This window comes from Budorcas taxicolor, chromosome 23, assembly GCF_023091745.1.
Source record: "Budorcas taxicolor isolate Tak-1 chromosome 23, Takin1.1, whole genome shotgun sequence".
Lineage (NCBI taxonomy): Eukaryota > Metazoa > Chordata > Mammalia > Artiodactyla > Bovidae > Budorcas > Budorcas taxicolor.
In genome coordinates, this window is record NC_068932.1 from 25,131,353 (window position 1) to 25,153,193 (window position 21,841).

Genomic DNA, 21,841 nt, shown 5'->3' on the forward strand with positions numbered 1-21,841 from the left:
CCAGCTCCTGGCTGTAATTTTTAAACTTTCTCTCTTTATGAATTTGACTAGTATAATTACTCTAGTGGAAATCATATAGTATTTGTCTTTTTATGACTGGTTTATTCCATTTAACATAATGTCTTTACGTGTAATCCACATTGTAGCATGTGTCAGAATCCCCTTCCTATTTAAGACTGAATAATATTCCAATATAGGTATATACTACATTTTGGTTATTCTTCCATCAGGAGACACGGGTTGCTTCCACATTTTGGCTGTGGTTAATAATAATAATATGAACATAGGTGTACAAATATCTCTCCAAGATCTTGCCTTCAGTTCTTTAGGCTATATATCCAGAAGGGAAAAGCCTGGATCATATGTAATTCCACTTTTTATTTTTTGAGGAACTATGATACTGTTTTCCAGAGCAATTGCACCATTTTAAATTCCCGTCAACAATGCACAAGGATTCCAATTTCCTTAAATCCCCATCAAAAATATATTTTGTATTTTTGGGGGGAAAATGTTTACTGAAGTCCTTTGCTCATTTTTTAGTTGAGTTATTTTTTATTGTTGTTGATTTTGTTATTTTTATATATTTTTTCCTTATTGGCCTCAATGATTGTTGCTTTACTGGTGATGCTTGAGTTAATTTCTGAAGGATAAGTAGAAAGATACTTAATATAATGGGTAGGGCTGAAAAGGTGGGGAGTCTAATCTTGGCAAAGAGAATGGCATGTATAAATGGTAATGAGTGAAAGGGACATGCGCATAAGCATAAATATGCATTGATGTTCTATCTGAAGAATGTATATGTGGTTTACATATTTTCCCCTAAATAGGATATATATAATATATGTGTGCATATGTGTGTATGTATATATATACATACATACACTTATAAATGCACAAATATGGTAACAAGTCTTCTCAATAGCAGCACTATTGACATTTGGGCCTAGATAATTACTGGTTGTCCGGCGTTGTCCTGTGCATCGTAATTATTTAGCAGCATACCTGGCCTCTACCCACTAAATGCCAGTTACTCTCTTCCCTACCCTGCAGTTGTAACAATTAAAATGTCTCCAGGGATGGGGAATGGATGAAATAAGTGAAGGGGATCAGAGGTACAAAGTTTCAGCTATAAAATAATAAGTTATGGAGGAAGTGAAGTACACATAAGGAACGTTGTCAGTAATATTCTAATAACTTTGTATGGTAACAGGTTGGTATCTGGTCTTACTGAAGCAATTTCAGAATGTATAAAAATATAAATCACCATCTTCTACACCTGAAACTAATATAATGTTGTATGTTAATTTTGATTCAATACAAAAAAATGTTTCCATGCATTGTTGAATATCCCCTGGGGGCAACCCCTTTTCCTGCCAGCTATAACCTCTGCTATAAGAGGAAATGTTAGAGAGGTAAAAAGATAGATGGCGGTGGGGGTGAATACTGATAGTATATTGTTATGTTGTGATTAAGAGCCTTATCTGTAACAGGCTCTATTTGTGTGTAAACCAATATTCAACAACATATTGATTATGTCAGTAGGTTTAGAGGTCAGCCTAAAGAATGTCTCTTATACTCTTTGTGAGCTTATATTGATATTATTGTTATTTCTTACTGAGCTCTTAAGAATCTCCCATTAGGACTCAATTATACAGTAAATTATAGCATTTCTCTTTTTCTATTCAGAGGAAGTCTGCTTACTCCTATTCAGAGACTGTTTTCAAAGCATTGAACTACAATTTGTTTCCTTTGCATTTCTGGAAACTCTGGCAGAGTGAGAGGCTGAGAAACCTGTAGCTTTCATCCCATTTTGTAGACCATACACGGGAGAAGCAGAGTATGGCACCGGAATAAAGTAACATAGTCATTAATTTTATAACTTGGGTGCTTTAAGACTTACCCAGCAGCAGGAAGGTAGGCATTCTGGAAAGATTTCTGGGGAGAATTTTATCATTTCCAGTGATGATTTTGATTGATTTAGACACAAACAAGCTTTATAGGCTTTCGAAAATCTAAGTTAGTGAAGCAAAATCTCTGCCTGATTCATGACTTCCACCTGTGTCCCTTGTAATTTGCAACTCAGCATTAAAATTAGGGCCACCATTATTCAACTTTACCAGGAATTTCCTACTAAAAGATAAAAGGACCATATGTATATTGATAAACTCTAAAACTTGTTCATCTCTAATCTGAGGTACAACCCATGTACAGGGAATAATCCAATTCAAAGAGATAGGTTGTATGAGGTTCTTACTCCTAAGGAATGTTCAGTTATGTTCTTACCCCTAAGGTATGTTTAGTTTCTTCACGGCCCTCCCACTGAAGAGATGAGAGTGGTCATTCAAAGTGCAATTGTATTTAATGAGTTGACAATTACTTACTGATTGGTGTTCATTTTGGTGGTGTTTTATATTTGCTAATAGAGTGTGCTTTTCTTAAAATGTTGCCAAGAATGCAAAATGCATGTAAAATAAGTGTAAAATGTAGTTTTGTTTTCCCCGATCCTTTCACATTTTTTTTTAAATTGTGATAATGCACAATGTGAGATTTATACTCTTATCAAACTCTTCCAATTGTACATTGCAGTATTGTTAACTCCAGGTACAATGCTGTTCAGCAGATCTCTAGAACTTGGTTATCTTACAGGCCTAAAACTTTATGCTCATTGAGCAGCATTTCCCCTATACCTATACCCCCCCCCCCCCCACTCATCCGTTAGGTTTTTATCAACAAAATTCTGGAATGAGGGGAATCGTGACAGAGGCAAATAATACCTAAATCTCCAACCTGTTTGGCATTACTTCTGTCTTTAGTTATGTTCTTATTCTGGGTAATTTATAGATAAACATTCATGTTTATTTAGCAGTTGTGGCCTATGCTAACTCTTTAATCATTATTTCATTTAATCCTTTCAATAGCATGGTGAGTTAAACATGATTATTATCAGTATTTTTCTTAGATGAGGTAACTGATTGGAAAAACTGGGTAAAATCCTCATGTTTACACATAAAGTAGCAGACTGGAGATGTGAACCCAGGACAGCTGCCCCAGAGCCTATAGCATTGATAACTCTGTTCATGTTTGAAAGACCCCCTTCTCTTCCAGCATATGTATATACCCAATGCATGCATATCTTGTATCAGGACAAGCTGGATAAAGAATAAAAGCCAAACTGAAGCAAAAGCCAAATAAAACAAAACAAAAAAATCTCTAGTGGGAACTTATTCCTGCTCATTCTATCAAAATCACATAAATACAGAATTCACAGATGTCTGAACCTATATTGCCATAGGCTTTCTACATATATACCTACAATTATGGATTCAAAGGCAAGGGTTGTAAATTTCTTTGTAAGATGAAACTCTCATAACTATGCCAAGAGTCACATGCCTATATCACAAATTTAGTCCACAGACGATATTTAACGTGAGTATAAATGTTTTTGGTAACAATCTCATTTTAAACATTTTAAGGAAATGTGTGCACTCTCTATGTTGACAAAGTACTTACTGCTTCTTGTCTTGCTTTAGCTGCTTTGCTCACTTAGTTTACCTGCTTTGTCCTTGTAGGCCTTTCTTTACCTTTGAAATCCCTGTTTCCCAATAACAATTTGGGTGGATGTGGAGTGATTTTCATTATATATGTAGGTATAGAAGTTCTTATGTAGAGTCATACTGTCATGTGAGTGTATGTTCCTCGATGCTTTGTCTCGTCACAACAAAGATTTGGAGTGACGATACAAAATATACATATTTTACTTTGAGGTTTAATTTCTACTGAGGCTTTGTTTTCTGATTCCATTTATGTTAATATTACGGTTCCCTCTTTTTCTTTTTTTTTCTTTTTCAAGCACTAACATTCTATCGTCCCTTTGGATTCCTATTCATTTAATTCTTCATGTCCTCTTGACCAAAGTTGAATGAGTCAGAGGAGGAAAGGGGGTTTCTTGAAACTGCTTTTTTTGTGTGTAGATTTCTTGTTGTTGTTTAGTTACGAAGTCATGTCCAACTCTTTTGTGACCCCATGGACTGTAGCCCACCAGGTTTCTCTGTCCATGGGATTTCCCAGGCAAGAATACTAGAGTAGGTTACCATTCCCTTCTTCAGGGTATCTTCCTGACCCAAGAATTCAACCCGCGTCTTTTTCGTTGCAGGCGGATTCTTTACCACTGGGCCAATTTCTTAAAGATGCTTAAAAAAAGAATAAAAAGCTGCTTCTTTGACTTCCGCTTGTCCCTTGGTAAAGATGACAAAGTGCTTTTCAAGGTGTAGCAAAGCATTAGCATTAGTATGTGTGTATGTGACTCGAAGTGGTGACATTTGAGTCTGTTAAGAGGGGGTAATAGGCAAGTTACTTTCCTCCTCTGAGCCTGTTCCCTTACGTGTAAAACACAAATAATGATACATCACATAATTTATTTGAGGTTTCAATAAAATATCCTGCAAAGTACCCAGCATAGGTCAGAAATCTAAAACATATAGGTTTCTACATCCCTCCTTCCATTCTTCTCAGACACTAGATTGAATATAGACACTGCCAGTGATATCAAAGTATATAAAAGGATTTCAGAGAAAGATTGCAATAAAAATGTACTCTTGCCAAAAAGGGTCCCCTAAAACCAACTGACAATGTCAATACACCTTATATACAATTGCTTTTCTGTACATGTGCGTGCATAAATGTGCCACAGAGGTGTGTATGTAAGCATATGTGTGTACACATGCATGTAATGTTTGTGTTGTGTGGAGATTAATGTACTTTGTATATGCAAGTGTGGAGTGTGTGCACAGGAAGAAACAGGGCTAGAAAAAGAGAGTACATTGCACTAGATATTTGATGGTAACCCTTATTGTTACTCACGGCGTATAAAATAAAGTTCATTTATGATGTTGGTCTTATCTTCTAATTAAAATCATAGGCATGAAACTTCTTTATACCTGCATAAAAGAAGCAGTTTAATTTCTCTGCACCAGGGGAGAAATGATTTCATTGCCTGTTATGTAGCCCATCAGTACTTGGTGAGAAGTGAGGGAGAGTAGTTATGAAAGCCTCATTTTTTCCCAGTATATTTGTCCTCGCAGTCTTCTAGGAGCATGGATGCATCCTCTGAGGTTTTTTCAAGGTCAGCAGGGGTGCTTTTCCCAGTAGTCCTTACCCTTCACAGTGCCAAGGGAGGAGACGGTTATTCTGTCTACGAATCTAAGAGCTTTTGTCCTAGATTATTCACACATGAATTAAAAAAAAAAAAAAAGAAACTAGACTGCCTATACTGCATCTATTTCTCAAAAATTTGCTGGTAACTAGTAATAACTTATTTCAAGGAAGCCAAAACAACTATTTGAGAAAAAGAAAGTAAGCTTGTCTTGGAAGTTATAAAGGAGCGAAAAAGGAAAATGACTATGAATCTTAGCAGTTAAAGGCATTGAATTTGTGTAAAGCTTACTTTATAATACTGATATATACTATTGGTAAATTTTTTTAACTCTACTCTTCAAGAGTTTCATTTTAGAAGCATATGGAAATGTTTCTTTGACTTTTCTTGGTACTTTGGACCCCATGATACATACTGTGTGTAGCTGTAACCCTAACAACTAGTGGCAGTACAGCCCAAGACAGGACAAATTACAAGAGGAAATAAACTCATTTGCTCATTAAGTCACTTAACAAACAGGAACTCCAGGAGGTTGGGTTGAGCTAGATGATAAAGATCAAAAGAGCTGTGCTAATGATGACTGCTGCTGCTGCTAAGTCGCGTCAGTCATGTCCGACTCTGTGCGACCCCAGAGACAGAAGCCCACCAGGCTCCTCTGTCCCTGGGATTCTCCAGGCAAGAACACTGGAGTGGGTTGCCATTTCCTTCTCCAGTGCTAATGATGGAGCGAAACACAAACACGAGGGCAGATTATGTCAACCCATTTTAAGAATTTTAGGATATAGGAAAATCAAAGATAAGTCATTGAATGGTTTTAGATTATTCTGGCCACAGTATACAAAGTGAATTGGAGGAATACTGGTTGAATCTGTGAGATGGACTAGGGATATCTTACAGGAATCCAGTACAGAAATGGTCACATTTTGGACTAACAGAACCACAATGGGCAGGGAGAGAATGGATCTGATTTTAGAGTTAATTAGTAAGTAAAACATGCAGAGCTTAGAGACTAGTTAATTATAGGAGGTGAATGAGAAAGCAGAGTTAGGGATGAACCTCGGGCATTTAGCTTCACATGGGTGGCTGGTGGAAACACTCACGGAACTAGGAAACACTAGGGGTGGGGACTGGGACTTGGATGAGGTATCCTGGGACATGATGAGTTTTAGGTCTTGTGGGATATTCAAACTGAAGAAAGTGCCAGAACACTTAGTGTTCAAGTCTGAAACTGAGAGGAGACCTTAGATTAACTTTTAATTTATGAATTGTCGCCAGAAAAGTGGTAACGAAAGAATCAGTAAAAATGAGAGTGGAAGAGGTCACTGAGGAACAGTGTATCTAGTGAAAAGAGAAGGTCAAAACTGAGGGTTGAGGAATGGTTATACTATAAGGATAATCAGAGAAAGTGAAGTAATCAAAAGAGGTAGAAAGGAAAACCAAGATAAGTATGGTGTTACAGAAGCCCCTGGAATAAAATGCTTCCAGAAGGATGGAACTGTCAGTGACCACAAAGACTGCCAAGAGTTTAACTAAGGGAAAGATAGGTCTGAGTGTCTATTGGATTTAAATACTGAAAAGTCACTCACACATTTAGTGAGACCAATGCCACTGAGGTCCTATGAGAAGACTTTTGACTCCTGAGAGGTTGATAGTAACCATAGCTATCACTTGTCAAGAATATGCATTATGCCAAGCATTCAAAGCCAGTTCTGGTATCATCAGACTCAGTTATTATTGAGGAAACCAAGGCCTCTAGAAGTTAAGGAATGTTCCAAGGTGACAGTATGCAGAGAAGTGTTGAGACCTGGACTTGCTGTATCAGATGTCTGTTCACTACACCACTCTGTGTGTTCGGCTTGGGAAGGACAGACTTTCTTGAGCGTCAGTATTTCTCCAAAATGGCCTTCAGGGATATGTACTTTGGAAAACAACTAGAGCAAAGGGATCATGAAACCACCTAAATCAATTAAATCTCTAAAACTGTTCAGAAGGAACAAAACAGTGGGATCTTTTTTGTGACTTAAAAGCAAGAGAGTGATGGAGAGTGATGTGGAGAATTGACAGAAGGAAGACGAAAAGACAGAGGTGTGATGGTCCCAAGGTCAAGGGACAGAGGACCATAAGAATAAACTTCCAATATGTACAAGTATAAATATCAAAAATAAAAGTATTTAGAAGATGGACATCAGAAAAATGAAGCCTCATTTGTATGCAGACCTAACCTTGCACAGTATTTTAGCTCAATTCACCAATAAAGGACTGAATCAGGAGAAAAAAAATACCAGTATTTCATCTAGAGACCCAGATGCCCTTTTCTGTGCTGTGATATATAAGTAGAAATGACTTTATATTTATGCTTTAATTTCTTGTATTTATTCTCTGCTAGTGACTCTGTCTATATTTTCTTCTCTTTCCTTTCTTTAGATCATGCTTCTTAGTGATCCTGAGATAGAGAGCAGCATATTGATCAGCTCAGATGAAGGGGCAACCTATCAGAAATACCGGCTCACCTTCTACATCCAGAGTCTGCTCTTTCACCCCAAGCAAGAGGACTGGGTACTGGCCTACAGTCTGGATCAAAAGGTGAACAAATTCTGTTTTCATTCACATCCTGTCACCCAGGTACCACCCCGTGAAAAGCACTTGCCTATTTACTCAGTCCATATATACGAGGGTATTCAATGGCATTGCTTTGTTCCAACTACATTGATTGTGTCTGCAGCATCTAACTTTCCTTTTTAGTCTTTAATATCAAAATATGCAGGTGGGTCTATTTCATTAATGACAATGCCATTTGTCATTTCACAGGTTTAAGATGGCTTTTTGTGTGATTTTACTCATTTAACCTTTAAAACAAACCCTGTGCTATAAATGGGAAATGTGTATTCAAAATAATTTTATGGAGACGGAAGTAAGCAAAGGGGCAGAAAAGCCAAGGTACTTGTTCAAAACCACTCACCTGGTAGCTAGAGGAGCCAGAACTTGGAAGCTTATTGTCAGACTTCAAGTCTAGGCATATCCTATCACACCATGCTGCCTTGAACTGGAATAATATATCATTGTTCTCAGTTTAGCAAAGGGAGGAAAGCCTCAAACATGTCCATTTCATTGTTTTCTAAAAGTACATTCAAGATAGAGTACCCCATGAGTCCTCCCCTTTGAGCTTCAGATCCATACATATATCCAGCTGTGTACTTGGCTTTGTCTACAGTATGTCTCAGAAGCGTTTCAATTCAACATATTCCAAAGATGAACTCTTGATCTTCCCACATCTAAGCTAGTTCTCTTCCAGTATTCCCTAATTATATTCATTCAGTTGCAAAAGTCAGAAACCTAGGAGGTACCCCCTGATAGCTCTTACAGTATATGTTCATCTTATAACTTGAACTATATATTTCCCAAATGTAAATCTTTAGATTTCATGCCTTTGCTTTAATTCCTTCTGCATCTTCTCTTTGCTCACAGATTAGTCCAAAGTCCTCAGTAGGCTGCAATAAATAGCGCCCGCTTGGTCTGGTCCCTCCTTCTCTCTTCTAACTCACTGTTAGTACTTCAGTGACCATCTTCAGTCCCTCCCCACAGCTGTCTCCCTTGCTCCCTTTCCTGGGCCTGGGATCTTCCATACAGTAGACCTCTTCACTGTCAGATCTCAGACATCACTTCCACAGGACATCATCCCTAAGCTCCCTGACAAAGTTAAATCCCCCTCAATGTTCTTTCTTACAAGGCTATGCACACTTCCCATCAGAGTACCTGTCATGGTTGAGATTTTCCTGTTGATTGACGTTCACTTGGCATCATTTGCATTTCTCCCTAGGTTGCGAGTTCCAGGACAGCAGGGTTGTGCCTACTTTCACTCACTGTTGTAGCACCAGTCTCTAGGACAGTGCCTGCCATTTAATAATGATCAGTAAATATTTGTTATAAAGTTTGGACTTCCATGGGGGCTCAGACAGTAAAGAATCAGCCTGCCATGCGGGAGACCTGGGTTCGATCCCTGGGTTGGGAAGAGCCTTGGAGGAGGGCATGGCAACCCACTCCAGTATTCCTGCCTGGAGAATCCCCCATGGACAGAGGAGCCTGGAGAGCTACAGTCCATGGGATTGCAAAGAATCAGACACAACTGAGCTACTAAGCACAGCACAAATATTTGTTAAGCAAATGAATTAGTGGATGGATACATTGCTATGGTAATGAGCCCTTAATAGTTGATCAATTTATATTTATGAGAAGAGAATTTAGATTGTTCTTTGTATTTCCTGCTTTTTCCAGAACCTTAGTACAGTGTGTGATGACAAACTATTATGTCACAATGTTGTGGAATCAATCAGTGAAAGGGGATGGATGCTTATGAGTACTGTCTTACATAGAGTTGTCTACAGAATAATGTTGTTGAAATAGCTTCTTGTCTCTGTTCTCTCAAGTCCTGAAACAGTTGCTCCTCACTATATGTTTGAATCTGTAGTTTGTAAAGGTGAGTGTGTGTGTATGAGGTGTCAGCACCTTTAAACAATAATTTCAACATAACCTTTATATCTCTCATTAATAGAGCCTCAAGGTGGGCATCAGGTGCTAAATGCAATCCCCTAAGGACACCCACATGACATTTGCAGAGCAAAAACCATTGCAAATACGTTTCTTTCATGGCATCAGGTGGATATTGTATGAAAGACTTAGCCAAATGTCAGATAGTCTCTGTTTAAATGCTTAGTATAGCCAGGAATGTTGAATATATGTTGAAAAAAAATAAATCATTTAGATGTTATTAAATGGCTGTATGATAATTTATTTAGATGAAACTCAGAACTCTTAAACCATTTTTTTATTTATGCAGATACAAGCTAGGTTAGACAAGCTAGGCAGCAGACATCTCATGCCAAGAGGTTCATAAACCAAATGCAATATAGAAATACTCCTTTTCTTTAGCTCCAGAGCACTGAGAACATCTACAGCATTGCTCGTGAAGTACCCTTACAGATATAATACATTCAAGATAGTTTCTGACTCGGTGGTTGCTTTTTCACCTGGTGAAAATATTTGCAGATGCAGCAGTGGGCACTGATGGATTTTCCTAACCACAGTGAACATTTCTGGATGCATTCTTCCTTAAGTTCTCTTTCTTGTTGACATCTTTTCTGTGAAGTGGCTGAATGTTCTTTAGGCCCATAAAGTTTCTAACTGGTGCCCTGCTACTCTTTTAAATAAATGGTGTGAGAAGGCTGATGATGCCCCCGGCAGCATTTGTAGAGATGCCATAAAACATCATCGAGGCATTCAGGTTGCAGCAGACTTTTTCTTTATTTGGGGGTAATTTATTGGTTTAGAGTCAAGGAGAGGGATGCTTTGGAGCAGCAAATGAAGATGCAAAGGTAGCCGAGATTGATATACAAATGTCTCGTTTCGGACTGCAGCCTTCTCTGACATGCATACATTGAGGCGCGGGCTTCTTCCAAAGAAAATGAAAAGTGCTTGTATGAAGGTAACTCCTGAATCAAAGGGAGATGTTTGTGGTGAGGAGAGAATCGATGTTTCCATTATTGTGCCTTTGATGAAATGCGCTAGCAATTTCTTTAGGATCTGTAAGGCTATCTCTTTACGTTGTATGTATTACAAAAGACCTAATTGAATGATATTTTAAAAGGACAATATCCAATTGCTCTACCTTCCAAATTGCTACCCCAAAGCTGCAGGAAACTTGCCAGGAGCTCTCACTCAATAAAGGCACTGCTGGAGAATTAAGGAAATACCTTCTGGAGAGAACAAAATTGTGTCTAGAAATTGAGAGTGCACATAATCTTGTGTTCATTGAAATATTGGCTGGCAGCTTGTGAATCCCCTGGGGAACTTGGCTACCTTGTGCTGGTCAGGGCCAGGTTGGCGGTGAAAGAGATCCAAGCCTTCCAGCTTCCAAAGCTATGAAAGGGTGGGGAGATAGGGCAAATGCACCTTGCACTTGACCCTATGGGAGGCTCATGCCTCTCCAATTCTGATGCGTCCCAGTCTCCCAGAGTCTTTCTGTGTCCGTCTCAATGTGTCGTGGGCCTTTGATCAAGTCCTTCTGTTCCGAGTATACTGTGGGTCCTATTACCACCTATGCCAGCTCCCCTCTGCCTTACAGATTCTCCTGCCATCTTGCATTTTAACATTAACTGACTCAGTAAAGATGAGATTCTTTCTTGTGTGGAAGAATCTTGGAGATGTTTTAATAAGAATCTTGGTGGTTTAAAAAATAGCACAACAGAAATAATGTTATGGTTGACCACATTGGAAACAATAAAAGAAAAGCTACTCCTCTCCTCTCAGAACCAAAGCTCTAGAACATCTTAGGACAGCTGTGTATTTACCAGTTATTTAGAAGGCAGGATTCTCTTGCCTCCATCAGACTGTTTCCTTACTAACGACTGAAACAACTCACTTTGTGATATTTTGAATTAGCTGAAGGGCTCAATAATCTTACTGAAACCGAGAAGTTTTGAAAAGATTTTGAGATAGGTTTTGAGGACATTGCAGTCCTTTAAAAAGTTAGGTGTTATTCTCCTAGTTACAGAAAGCTGATGTTTAAAAACAAGCCCTCATTTTGACAAGGAACTCAGTATAGTTTCTTGAATGGGCACATGCTCATGTATTCACAGATGCATACAACCTGGACACAGAGATGCAGAGATGCAGAGTTGGTTAGAGTTGTTTTCCTGCACGAGAGGTGGGATTGCAGGGTTCTCTGTTATCATTTGTCTTCTTGGCAAAATGAAACTTTAACACACTTACCTGGCTTTGGCCATCCGAAATGAGAATCTCAGTGGGATTTCAGACATGATTGTTGTTCAGACGCTTCTGGGCTAGAGTAGTCTAGAGTTGCCTGAAATTTCAATGTAGAAACTACTTTCTGAAACACTGGCACACATAATGAAGGGTTGCTATATGGTAATTGGGAGGGAGGTGGGTGTGCAGCTCTGGGTGTTTTGTTTTTATTGCTGGCCACACACCAAGTTCAGTAGCAGGTGACAGAGTGACAAGCTGGTTAAGAAACTGATGCCATCTTGGGAATTGTTGTTTAGTTGCTACGTCATGTCTGACTCTTTTGTGACCCCATGAGCTGTAGTTCACCAGGCTCCTCTGGGCATGGTCACTGGCAAAACAGGGTCTGCATTGGAGGCAATGGGCTGCCACATGTGAGCAGACACTAGTGAGTTAGGGTGTATCTAGTGTGTGCTGCTGCTAAGTCGCTTCAGTCGTGTCCGACTCTGTGCAACCCCATAGACGGCAGCCTACCAGGCTCCGCCATCCCTGAGATTCTCCAGGCAAGAATACTGGAGTGGGTTGCCATTTCTAGTGTGTAGAAGGCCTGAAAACTCAAAGGGAAGTTTAAATTTGTACTTCTGGAATGCTGGTACAAATGAAGATGTTTCTTTCATTTATATTCTCACGAAAACCCTCTGATTAGAAATGTAATTGTGCTCAGAGCCTTCAGGATTAGCAGGAGATGGTAACTTTCCTCAGTAGCCATGACAGAAAGGCTTCATGGCTCCCCAGCTGGTGGGGACGACGCTGTTGGGAATTACCTTGGGCTGGCTGTGGTGTTGAAGCCTATTCCCTGTGGAATAAGACTGGGACAAAGGGTGCCTTTTATTTAGAGAGAGAGACTGCATTTTCATTGGGTCCTCTTTCATGCCTGTAAAATCACTTGTGTGTCACTGAAGAGGAGAAAGGAAAATCCATAGCCCCACTCACCTAGGGTGAGCTCACACTGCTCTCACAGATGTCTCATCCATACAATAGAAACATGCTGTCTCCATCACCATAGAAACACCAGTTTCCAGGAGGCCACTTTCCTGAAGGTGAACACAAAAACAGTGGACTGAGAGAAAATGGCCCTATTTTGTATTAAAAAAGATGGCACAATCACCGTGTTATTCAAATGTTAGCGTTAACCTATTCGAGCTGAGTTCTGAATGACAAAACTGGTTAAATGCACAGTATTAACTTGCATTCAGTGAGGGTGGTGCAGTAAGGATCTCTAGTCTTCGCAACATTGCTCTAAGGATGCTGGCTCAAAGGAACAGACTTCAGCAAAAGTCTTAATCTTCCCAAGCCTGCCTTTTCTATACCGTGTCCCAGACTTCAGGTCCCTGCCTCTACCTTATAGGTGTCCCTTTTGGTAACCTGACACCTTTCGGTCAGGAAAAGAACATTTGCTAAAATAATTAATGGAAGATGCAACATATATATGTATTAAGAAGGGTATACAGGTATTTCTTCTCAACAACACCTTTCCTGAAGCAGTTATGCCCTCATGATAGAAATTCAGGTGTGGTAATCCTTTGGTGAAAGAGGTGAGTATAGAATAGGTGGGCAAGGGCTTGTGTGATGCAGTCTCTTCTGATTGCATGTAGCCTTCTCTGTGTTCCTCCTCCCCTTCCTGTATGGAGTGACCTTACCTTCACATATGCTCTGGTCCTTTGTGCTCACACTGCTCTCCAGTGTCCCTAACTCTCATCCCTTTGCCTAATTCTGACCCTAGGTTTCCAGTTTTCCAATTGAATCTAGGAGTTCTTCTGCTTATTCCTTCCTTTGCAAGCCTCTCTGGGCTTATGATCTGGCTGATCTGACCTGGCCAAATCTCCTATCCTCCCTCCATTCTCTGCCTCTACCTTGACCCCTCCCTCTGGTACCTGACCTTAAGTCAGGGTCAGTCTTTAAATGTTTTAAATCAAAGTATAATATATATACAGAAAAGTACACATATCATGAGCTTAATGAATTTTCGTAAACTGAATGCACCTATGGAACCAGCACCCTGATCAAGAAGCATAACATGATTGGAATCCCAGCATCATCCCCTTTATGTACTTTTTCAGTTATTACCTTCCCCCCAAGTCCAGCTGCTATCAGTAGGGTCATTTTTAATGGCTGGCTAAACTGGTGAAGAAATAGACTCAAGATGAATTCCTTCGAAGAAAGGTTGGAAGATACCAAGTGAGGTAACTGACAGACAAGGAGACTTGAAAAATATTAGCATTAGAGAATTAGTGTAAGCCAAAGGCAAGAATTCATTGACATTCAGTAAGTCTAGTTAATCCAGAGAATTCATAAGGAAACTTTCAAAAGATGCTCATTTAAAATTAATTTAGTAAGTTTTAATTTAAATATATTTTCCTTTCTGTGCCATAAGGAAGACATCCAGTGTTGACAAAGTTTTGGTGAAACTCATATTCTGAAATTGTATTGATGGTCATGCAAATGAATTTTCCTTCCTGGAAAACATCTTGGCAACGTATCAGAAGACAAACACGTTTTCATAACTTGATTCAGCTACTTCACTTCTGAGACTGAACTAAGAATAATACCAAAAAGATTTAGGCATAATAAGGTTTATCAAAATCACTCATAAAATCTGAATAGAAATTTACTTAGTGTCCAACACTAAGGAATTTTAAATCAGGGTATATACATTTGCCCAAATATTATGCAGCCATTAAAATGGTGATTATGATGACCTTGTAGCAACATGGATACATATTAATATCTATTTAGTACTTATAAATCTCATAGGCATTATATATATATATATATAAATTCTTACACAATTCATAGAAAATTAAGTAGTATGCTTTGAGTATAAGTATGCAACAAATAAAAGATGGAAGGAAGGAAGCAAACAGGGAAGGAAGAAGAAAAAAATTAAAAATGGTAGAAGATATTGCCAAATATCACCTGAGTTCTCTTAAGATGATGGGTTTGTTTTTAGGGTTTTTTTTTTTAATGTCATTTGTTTTTTAGATTTTGTATTATTTCGTTAGATTACTTTTATGATTCAGTTCAGTTCATTTCAGTTGGTTAGTCGTGTCTGACTCTTTGTGACCCCACGGACTGCAGCACACCAGGCCTCCCTGTCCATCACCAACTTCTGGAGTTCACTCAAACTCATGTCCATTGAGTTGGTGATGCCATCTAACCATTTCATCCTCTGTTGTCCCTTTCTCCTCCTGCCTTCAATCTTTCCCAGCATCAGGGTCTTTTCAAATGAGTCAGTTCTTCACATCAGGTGGCCAAAGTATTGGAGTTTCAGCTCCAGCATCAATCCTTCCAATGAATATTCAGAACTGATTTCCTTTAGGATGGACTTGTTGGATCTCCTTGCTGCCTTGAATAACTTATGTTTAGTCCCAAATATAAGACAATGATCTTTAAAAAAAGATTTTAAGTGTGAATAAGGTTAATTTAGGTAAAATCACTTTAAGTTATAATTTAACTACATTTTCAAGAGGTGGTGTGCTATAGAGGAAAATTTCCCTGGACTAGGAATATATCAAGTCTGAGGTTTTTCTCTTTTTTAGCTTTGCTTTTCACTATGGTCCCTTTTTAACTGTGAAAGTCAAGGAACTATGTTTTTTTCTAACAAAAAAATATTCTTTTTGGATATAACCTCAAGCCATGTTATTTACAACTCAGTGATAGATACAGGTTTTATTATTTAGAAGCACCTACTATAGTTAGATATTAAGAAAGTGATTTCTTCTGGTGGTTTTTCAGATGAATTTTGTAACTGTATCCTAAAATTGACTTGGCATTTGGTTATTTGATTTGACAGTTTTAATGGAAACAAATACTCTGGAGCCAAGAGGTATAGACATATGCAGTGAATTGGTATTTGTGCTTAGTAACTCTTATATTCCTCATGTTATGTTACTCGGTATTGAACATGTAAGTGCTTCTTGGAAACAGAGCAAATATGTCCTTAGGTATCCCTGTGTATGGGCACCAGTGGGTGCCTTTATATACATGGTTACATTGAATTCTCATAGGGAGAGTATGTGACTCCTGAAAGCAGTATCCATTTGCTCAAGGTCACCCTGACAGTGAGGGGACCTCTGCATCTGGCTGAGACCCTCAACTGTGACCATCACACCTGACGCTGACTAGAAGATGGACAGACTTTCCGCCTCCTGGGGCAGAATCCCATAGGGGCCAGTTTTCACGGAACCTTAGCCTCAGAGAACACTGTACTAGTGACACAACAAGATCACCCAGGCAGAGACCAGATCTTCAGATGAATCCAGTTACTTCTAGCACATCCCTCAGCTGATGTCACTTGCCAAGGTGGGGGCTTGAATAGGAAAGTCATCAAACTGCTTCCTGATAAGTCATAGGACTGAATAATCTCCCCCCGGCAGAAAATAAACAACAGAGCAGTTTTGTGTGTGTGTGTGTTTCAGGCTTTATGTAGTTTGGCTCACTTTTCCCATCCATTTGCTCCAGTGTTTGAGTTAACGTATAGATTAAATAAGTCTTTGCCATTCAAATAGGTAATACTATAATCTGGGTTTTTTAAGGAAGTTTATAGAGACATCTTTAATATGGTAATGAAGATAGAAGTTGAAATCATTTAACTTCATTTACAAACCATGAATATGTATTATGCTTTAAATGAAAAGAAAGGCTAAAACAGATATAGTGTTTGTTCATTTTGCTAAAGAGAAGACAATTTGTCGAGATTTTTTCCCCAAAACTCAAGCAATATGCAAATATAGGAAAATCAGGCCCCCATGTTAATTCCATGGCATGATGAATATTTTTATAATCCTAATTAGTACCAGTCGTTTAGTCTAGCAATTTCCCCCAATCTAACCAATTTGAAATTAAAATAGATGCCTTGATTACAAAACTCATTAGCAAAGAAGCACCCTTCTCACTAACCAGTTCATTTAAAATGCACAAACTGAATGAAGTGTGGAATACTTGTGTTGTCAATTGGCATAAGTGAAGTGAGTCTTAATTGGGACCATTGTGAAGTATTTGTATTGCTGCATGTTTCATTGCAGTATAATATATCATTCATTAAATGTAACAAAAGCAGCTTTTAAATGGTTTAATTAAGTGAAGTTGGTGTGCTTGGTAATTTTTATAAAGTCTAATGTCACAATTGTTTACATTTGGAGTCCTGATAGGTATTAATGTCAGGAAGATGAAGTCTGACTCTGCATTTATCACTCTGATTACGCGAAGAATGGCAGGTGTAATGTCAGAGGAGAAAATTAAATTATAGAACATTGACTCCTTACTGAAAAGTACCCACATGCATATTGTCCTTGTGCGTTTGGATATGGAACCTCCAGAAAGGCCTGATTTATGGCTGAGAATGGAGAGGAAGGGCTGAGGACTTGGGAGGGAAATGAAAGGAGAAAATAACAGTTGGGGTTTTTTTTTTTTTTTTTGGTAATTTCTTTTTTAATTTTCTTTTTTTAATGAAGGGAGGAAGTAGTAGGTGGAAACTCTATCCAATATATTTTTGTCTACTCAAAAGAGCAATAGAGATGCGCAGCACTGCAGATTGATGTTCTGTCTAAGCCAAGTGTGGGAGTCTGGGGGGGGGGGGGGAGGGAATTGGCTTTGGACCAGGGAAATACTGGAAACAGGGCTCTACAGAAGTCCTGAATGGGGCCAGAAAACAATGAGTTCAAGGCTGGTTTTTTTAGGGACAGAGACTGTACGGTGAGTTGCAGCAGTGGCAGGTTTATAGGTATAAGACAAGCACAGAAGTCACTTTCTGTTGATGTTTCTGCTCTGTGCAGTCCAGGTGTCAGCTGTTATCTCATATTTACGGACTATTTCAACCATATCAATAAGGATGCAAAAGTCAGCCATGTCACTGATTTCCTTGAAAAATCTAATTTTGACAGTCCTGCCCATATCCATTTGGTGTAAAGACAATGGCCCTATTGACTTCTGATTGCAAGATTTGCATTTCTTTGCTGGAGGGCTTTCTCTGAAGCCTTTTGAGGCTGCTCAATCTATTTCTATAGAAGTGCCGTGGAATTAACATGTAGGAGCAGCCCTCAGCCAATGACCAACAGAATTTTGTGTGGAGATAGTTTCTTCTCTTCTCATGTGGAACAACTCCAAAGAGTTTTACACTTTTTTTCCCCCAGAATGTCCCAATGGAATTAAGCTCTAGTTGCCCAGAGATAGCTGACTTTATAACATATCATTTCTACACTCCATTGGCTATAATTTCTCTACTCCCATACTATTTCCCAAATACACTACTTAGTTCTTATCTCAGTGTCTGCTCCTGGGGGAACTCTAACCAACTGTGACAAGCATGTTGTGATTTTGGTAGTGGTTTCTGAAGATTTCTAAAGGGAAGGACAGGGGACACAAGCAAGTCTCCTTTGACATTTCTGTGTTCTTAAGTCCCTTCTGGGCTGTGCCACCCTCTCATTTTCCTCATTGTTGTTAACCAAATAATATCCTCTCCCCCGACATAATGCCCATCTCTGAATCCCTAGACCTGTAAATACATTTCCATAAAGGGCAAAGGGGGACAGGGTGGATATGATGAAATTAAGGATCTTGAGATGAGGAGGGTATCCTGCATTACCAGGTATGCTCAGTGTAATCAGGGGTTTGGTTTTACAAGAAGGAGGCAGAAGAATAAGCATAAGAATAAGAATAAGAATAAGAATAAGCACAGTAGAAGCAGATGTTGAAATTATGCTTTCTGAAGATGGGGCCGCAGGCCAAGGGATGCAGGCAGTCTCTAGAAGCTAGAAAAGACAAGGAAATGGGTTCTCCAAAACCTCTGGAAGGAAGACAGCCCTGCTGACACTTTGGTGTTAACCCTGTCAGACTCATTTGAACTTCTGACTTCCAGAAATATAAGATGATAAACTTGAGTTGTTGTAAGCCCCTACCTTTGTGGTAATTTGTTACAGCTGCGAGAGGAAGCTAACACAATCTCTGACCTTCCCCCAGCTTCAGTGCATCTTCTGTCTGACAGCAGGCAAAATCCTCTAGTTACCTGGCTCTGCTTCCTGGAAGCCCAGGTATCCAGAGTTCCAGACACAGGTCATACGTTTGACTTCTCTTAACATTGATCCATGCCATCTTGAAATAAGAAAAGTTCCTCCAAAGAGGAATTACGGTGAAAAGAAATACAAACCTGTTCCCCATCTTGTCACATACTTCATTCGTTTTAGGTCTGCTGTGGCAAAGTACCACAGACTGGGTGGCTTAAACAGCAGAAATGGAAGGTCTCACAGTTTTGGAAGCTGGAAGTCTTAGATTAAGGTGTCAGTGTGGTTGGTCTCTTCTGAGGATGCTGTCCTTGGCTTCTTGATGGCTGTTCTCTTTGTACTTCACAAAATCTTCCCTCTGTGTCTTTCTGTGTTCTAATTTCCTCTTCCTATAGTAACATATTTCTTTAGGGCTCAATCTAATTAACTCTTTAAAAGCTTCATCTCCATATGTAGTCATATTCTAAGGTACTAGGGATTAGCATTCCACAAATAGATTTGGAGGAGATATAATTCAGCTGATAAATGCATGTCCAGGTTGCTAAGTGATGAAAATCTTGCTGTGCTTTGGGTCTGTGTGGACCTGAAGAGTTTCCTCTGTGTAGCACTGTTACTTCTGAGGCAAGTGGAACGTAACCAGCCACCAGAAATAATGTGTTAGGAGGCTGGGGTGGGCAGTTAAGGAAGTAAGGGTGGGGTTTATCCCTGGAATGAAAACCAAATGCTCATGAGAGTTCCTGAGACTAGTCAGGAAGGTCTCAAACCGGTCTTTGGCTTTGACTCTGAGTTAGGGCATCATAGAAGGTATGAGAGGAAGGATGGTGCTCAGGCCATGGAGAACATAGGGGAACAGTTTGAAAGAAATCTCCGCTAGAAACTTATTTTTGAGAATCATGGATATTTGCTTGTATAAGCTAGATTTGTTGTGTTTGATTTTTGGTTTGATGTCTAAGATTTTCGTTTTCTCTTTGCATTTGAACATGTCAGTAGACCTCAGAGAAAGAGGTTTAAATGACTTGAAGGCATTACACTTGCTGTTTAGTTGCTGAATCGTATCCAACTCTCTGTGACCCCATGGACTGTAGCCTGCCAGACTCCCTGTCCATGGGACTTCGCAGGCAAGAATGCTGGAGTGAATTGTCATACCCTCCTCCAGGGGATCTTCCCAACCCAGGGATCAAACCCACGTTTCCTGCATTGCAGGTGGATTCTTTACCACTGAATCACCAGGCACACCTACACATCTTCTTATAATTCATCATTGTAATATGTTTCTCCATAGCTTAGAAAGATAAAGTCAGCTCAGCAGAGAGATAATTGTAATTTGAAGGCTGTCTCATTTTCTAACCCTTTCCCCAAGTCTTTTGTTCACTCATGTGATAGGGAAATGTATCCTCTTGGTTCAGCCTAGAATACCTTGGCATAGATACTCCCCTCTGGGAGTCCTTTTCTCCTTTTTTATCTAGTTATCTATCTCTATCTTTTACAACTCAGTGCTAATATGACTTCTGAGATAAAGCTTTCCCTAGACAACCTTATCTATGGAAATATAACTATCCCGACTTATAAGAAAAATTTAGAAAAAAAGCTATTTTCATGTTAGCATACTCAAAACGTTTTGATTTTATGGTTTTACATACTTTTAAGTACATGAGGGGTGGAGAGGCCAAAATGTTTCTCAGTATTTAGGACATCCAAAGATCTTAAATTTTAAGTCGCTGGACAAGAGATAAAGAAGACCTGAGTTAAGATAATAACTGTGGAGTTGAAAAGAAAGGAGACAAATTATAGAGGGATTTGAAAATAGGAGCAAACTTGATGATTGTGTAGAAGTTATAGGAAGGAGGGGTGCCTGATAACCCTGACGTGACAGAGATCAAAGGGACATCACTGATCTGATAGTATAATTGCCTTCAAAAATATCTAAGGCCATAGGCTGTGCCCATAGCACATTTCTTTCCTGACCAAGGAGATACTTGTTTCTCAAACACATTGAATGGAGAGGGAAGGCCCTGGTGGGCGTTGCCACCAAGGTGTAGCATGGAAGGGACAAAGACCTTCTTTAGTGGTTGCTTTTCCATTCAGCTGCTTTTCTGACATCTTGCCCGTTGCCCCCCTTGGCTGCACTGAGCACTGAAGGCAGCATCCAGCAGAATCTGTCTGAGAAAGTTATTGAAACAGTCTTTTTAAAATGAGGACTTTCTGATTTGAAGCGCTTGGTAGAGATGGCAGGGATCATCATTCAGAGCTTTGTAATAAGCAGCTGGGGAATGAGTGAAGGAGAAAAGATATATTAACTTTTCTTTCTTCCAGTGTTGTGGTACTAATATTGGACTTGAGTGTTTTCATAATTGAGATGCTGGAAGGTGGCTTAGGTATCTACTCTCTCCTCTTTTTATCTCAGGCAAGGATAGTTTCTGGAACCTTCTAGCCCAGAGGCTCCAGCCCTTTAAGGGAGCTTTCCAGTTTCACTAGTAGATCATTACCCTTGATATAATCTGTTTACCCTCAGGTTTATACAATCTCTTCCCTTTTTTGATGCTGAGAAATACCACTTTAAAAATCAAGTAAACAACTGATAGTATTCATCTAATCACCATTACAGATATCACAACTTAATTATTAAAAATAACTGAAAAGTATGCCATGACGTATGTCTTTTTTTTTTTCTCCCAAGTAACTTATTAACAGATACCAGGGCCTAACAAATTCTTAAAAAGATTCATGTTTTAGAATCTTGAAATAATTTTTTTTTCTCAAATGAATATTGACAGAATAAATGGGAAAATGAAGAAAAGCTTAGAGAGCAAAAACTATCTCATATTTTTTAGTATATTGAAAGTATCAACAACCTCCTCCTTAATCACCCAGATAACAGGTCAGAGATATTATATTC

The 21,841-nt window shown here is 39.1% G+C and overlaps 1 protein-coding gene across 1 annotated transcript in view; it reads left to right on the forward strand.

The window, feature by feature from the left end:
- The window catches only part of SORCS3 (sortilin related VPS10 domain containing receptor 3), a 650,006-nt gene that overhangs the window by 334,960 nt on the left and 293,205 nt on the right, over nt 1-21,841 (forward strand). Inside the window, exon 4 of the mRNA XM_052660938.1 lies at nt 7,577-7,735. Within this exon, the coding sequence (XP_052516898.1) occupies nt 7,577-7,735 (159 nt within the window). The remainder of the gene's footprint in view (nt 1-7,576; nt 7,736-21,841) is intronic.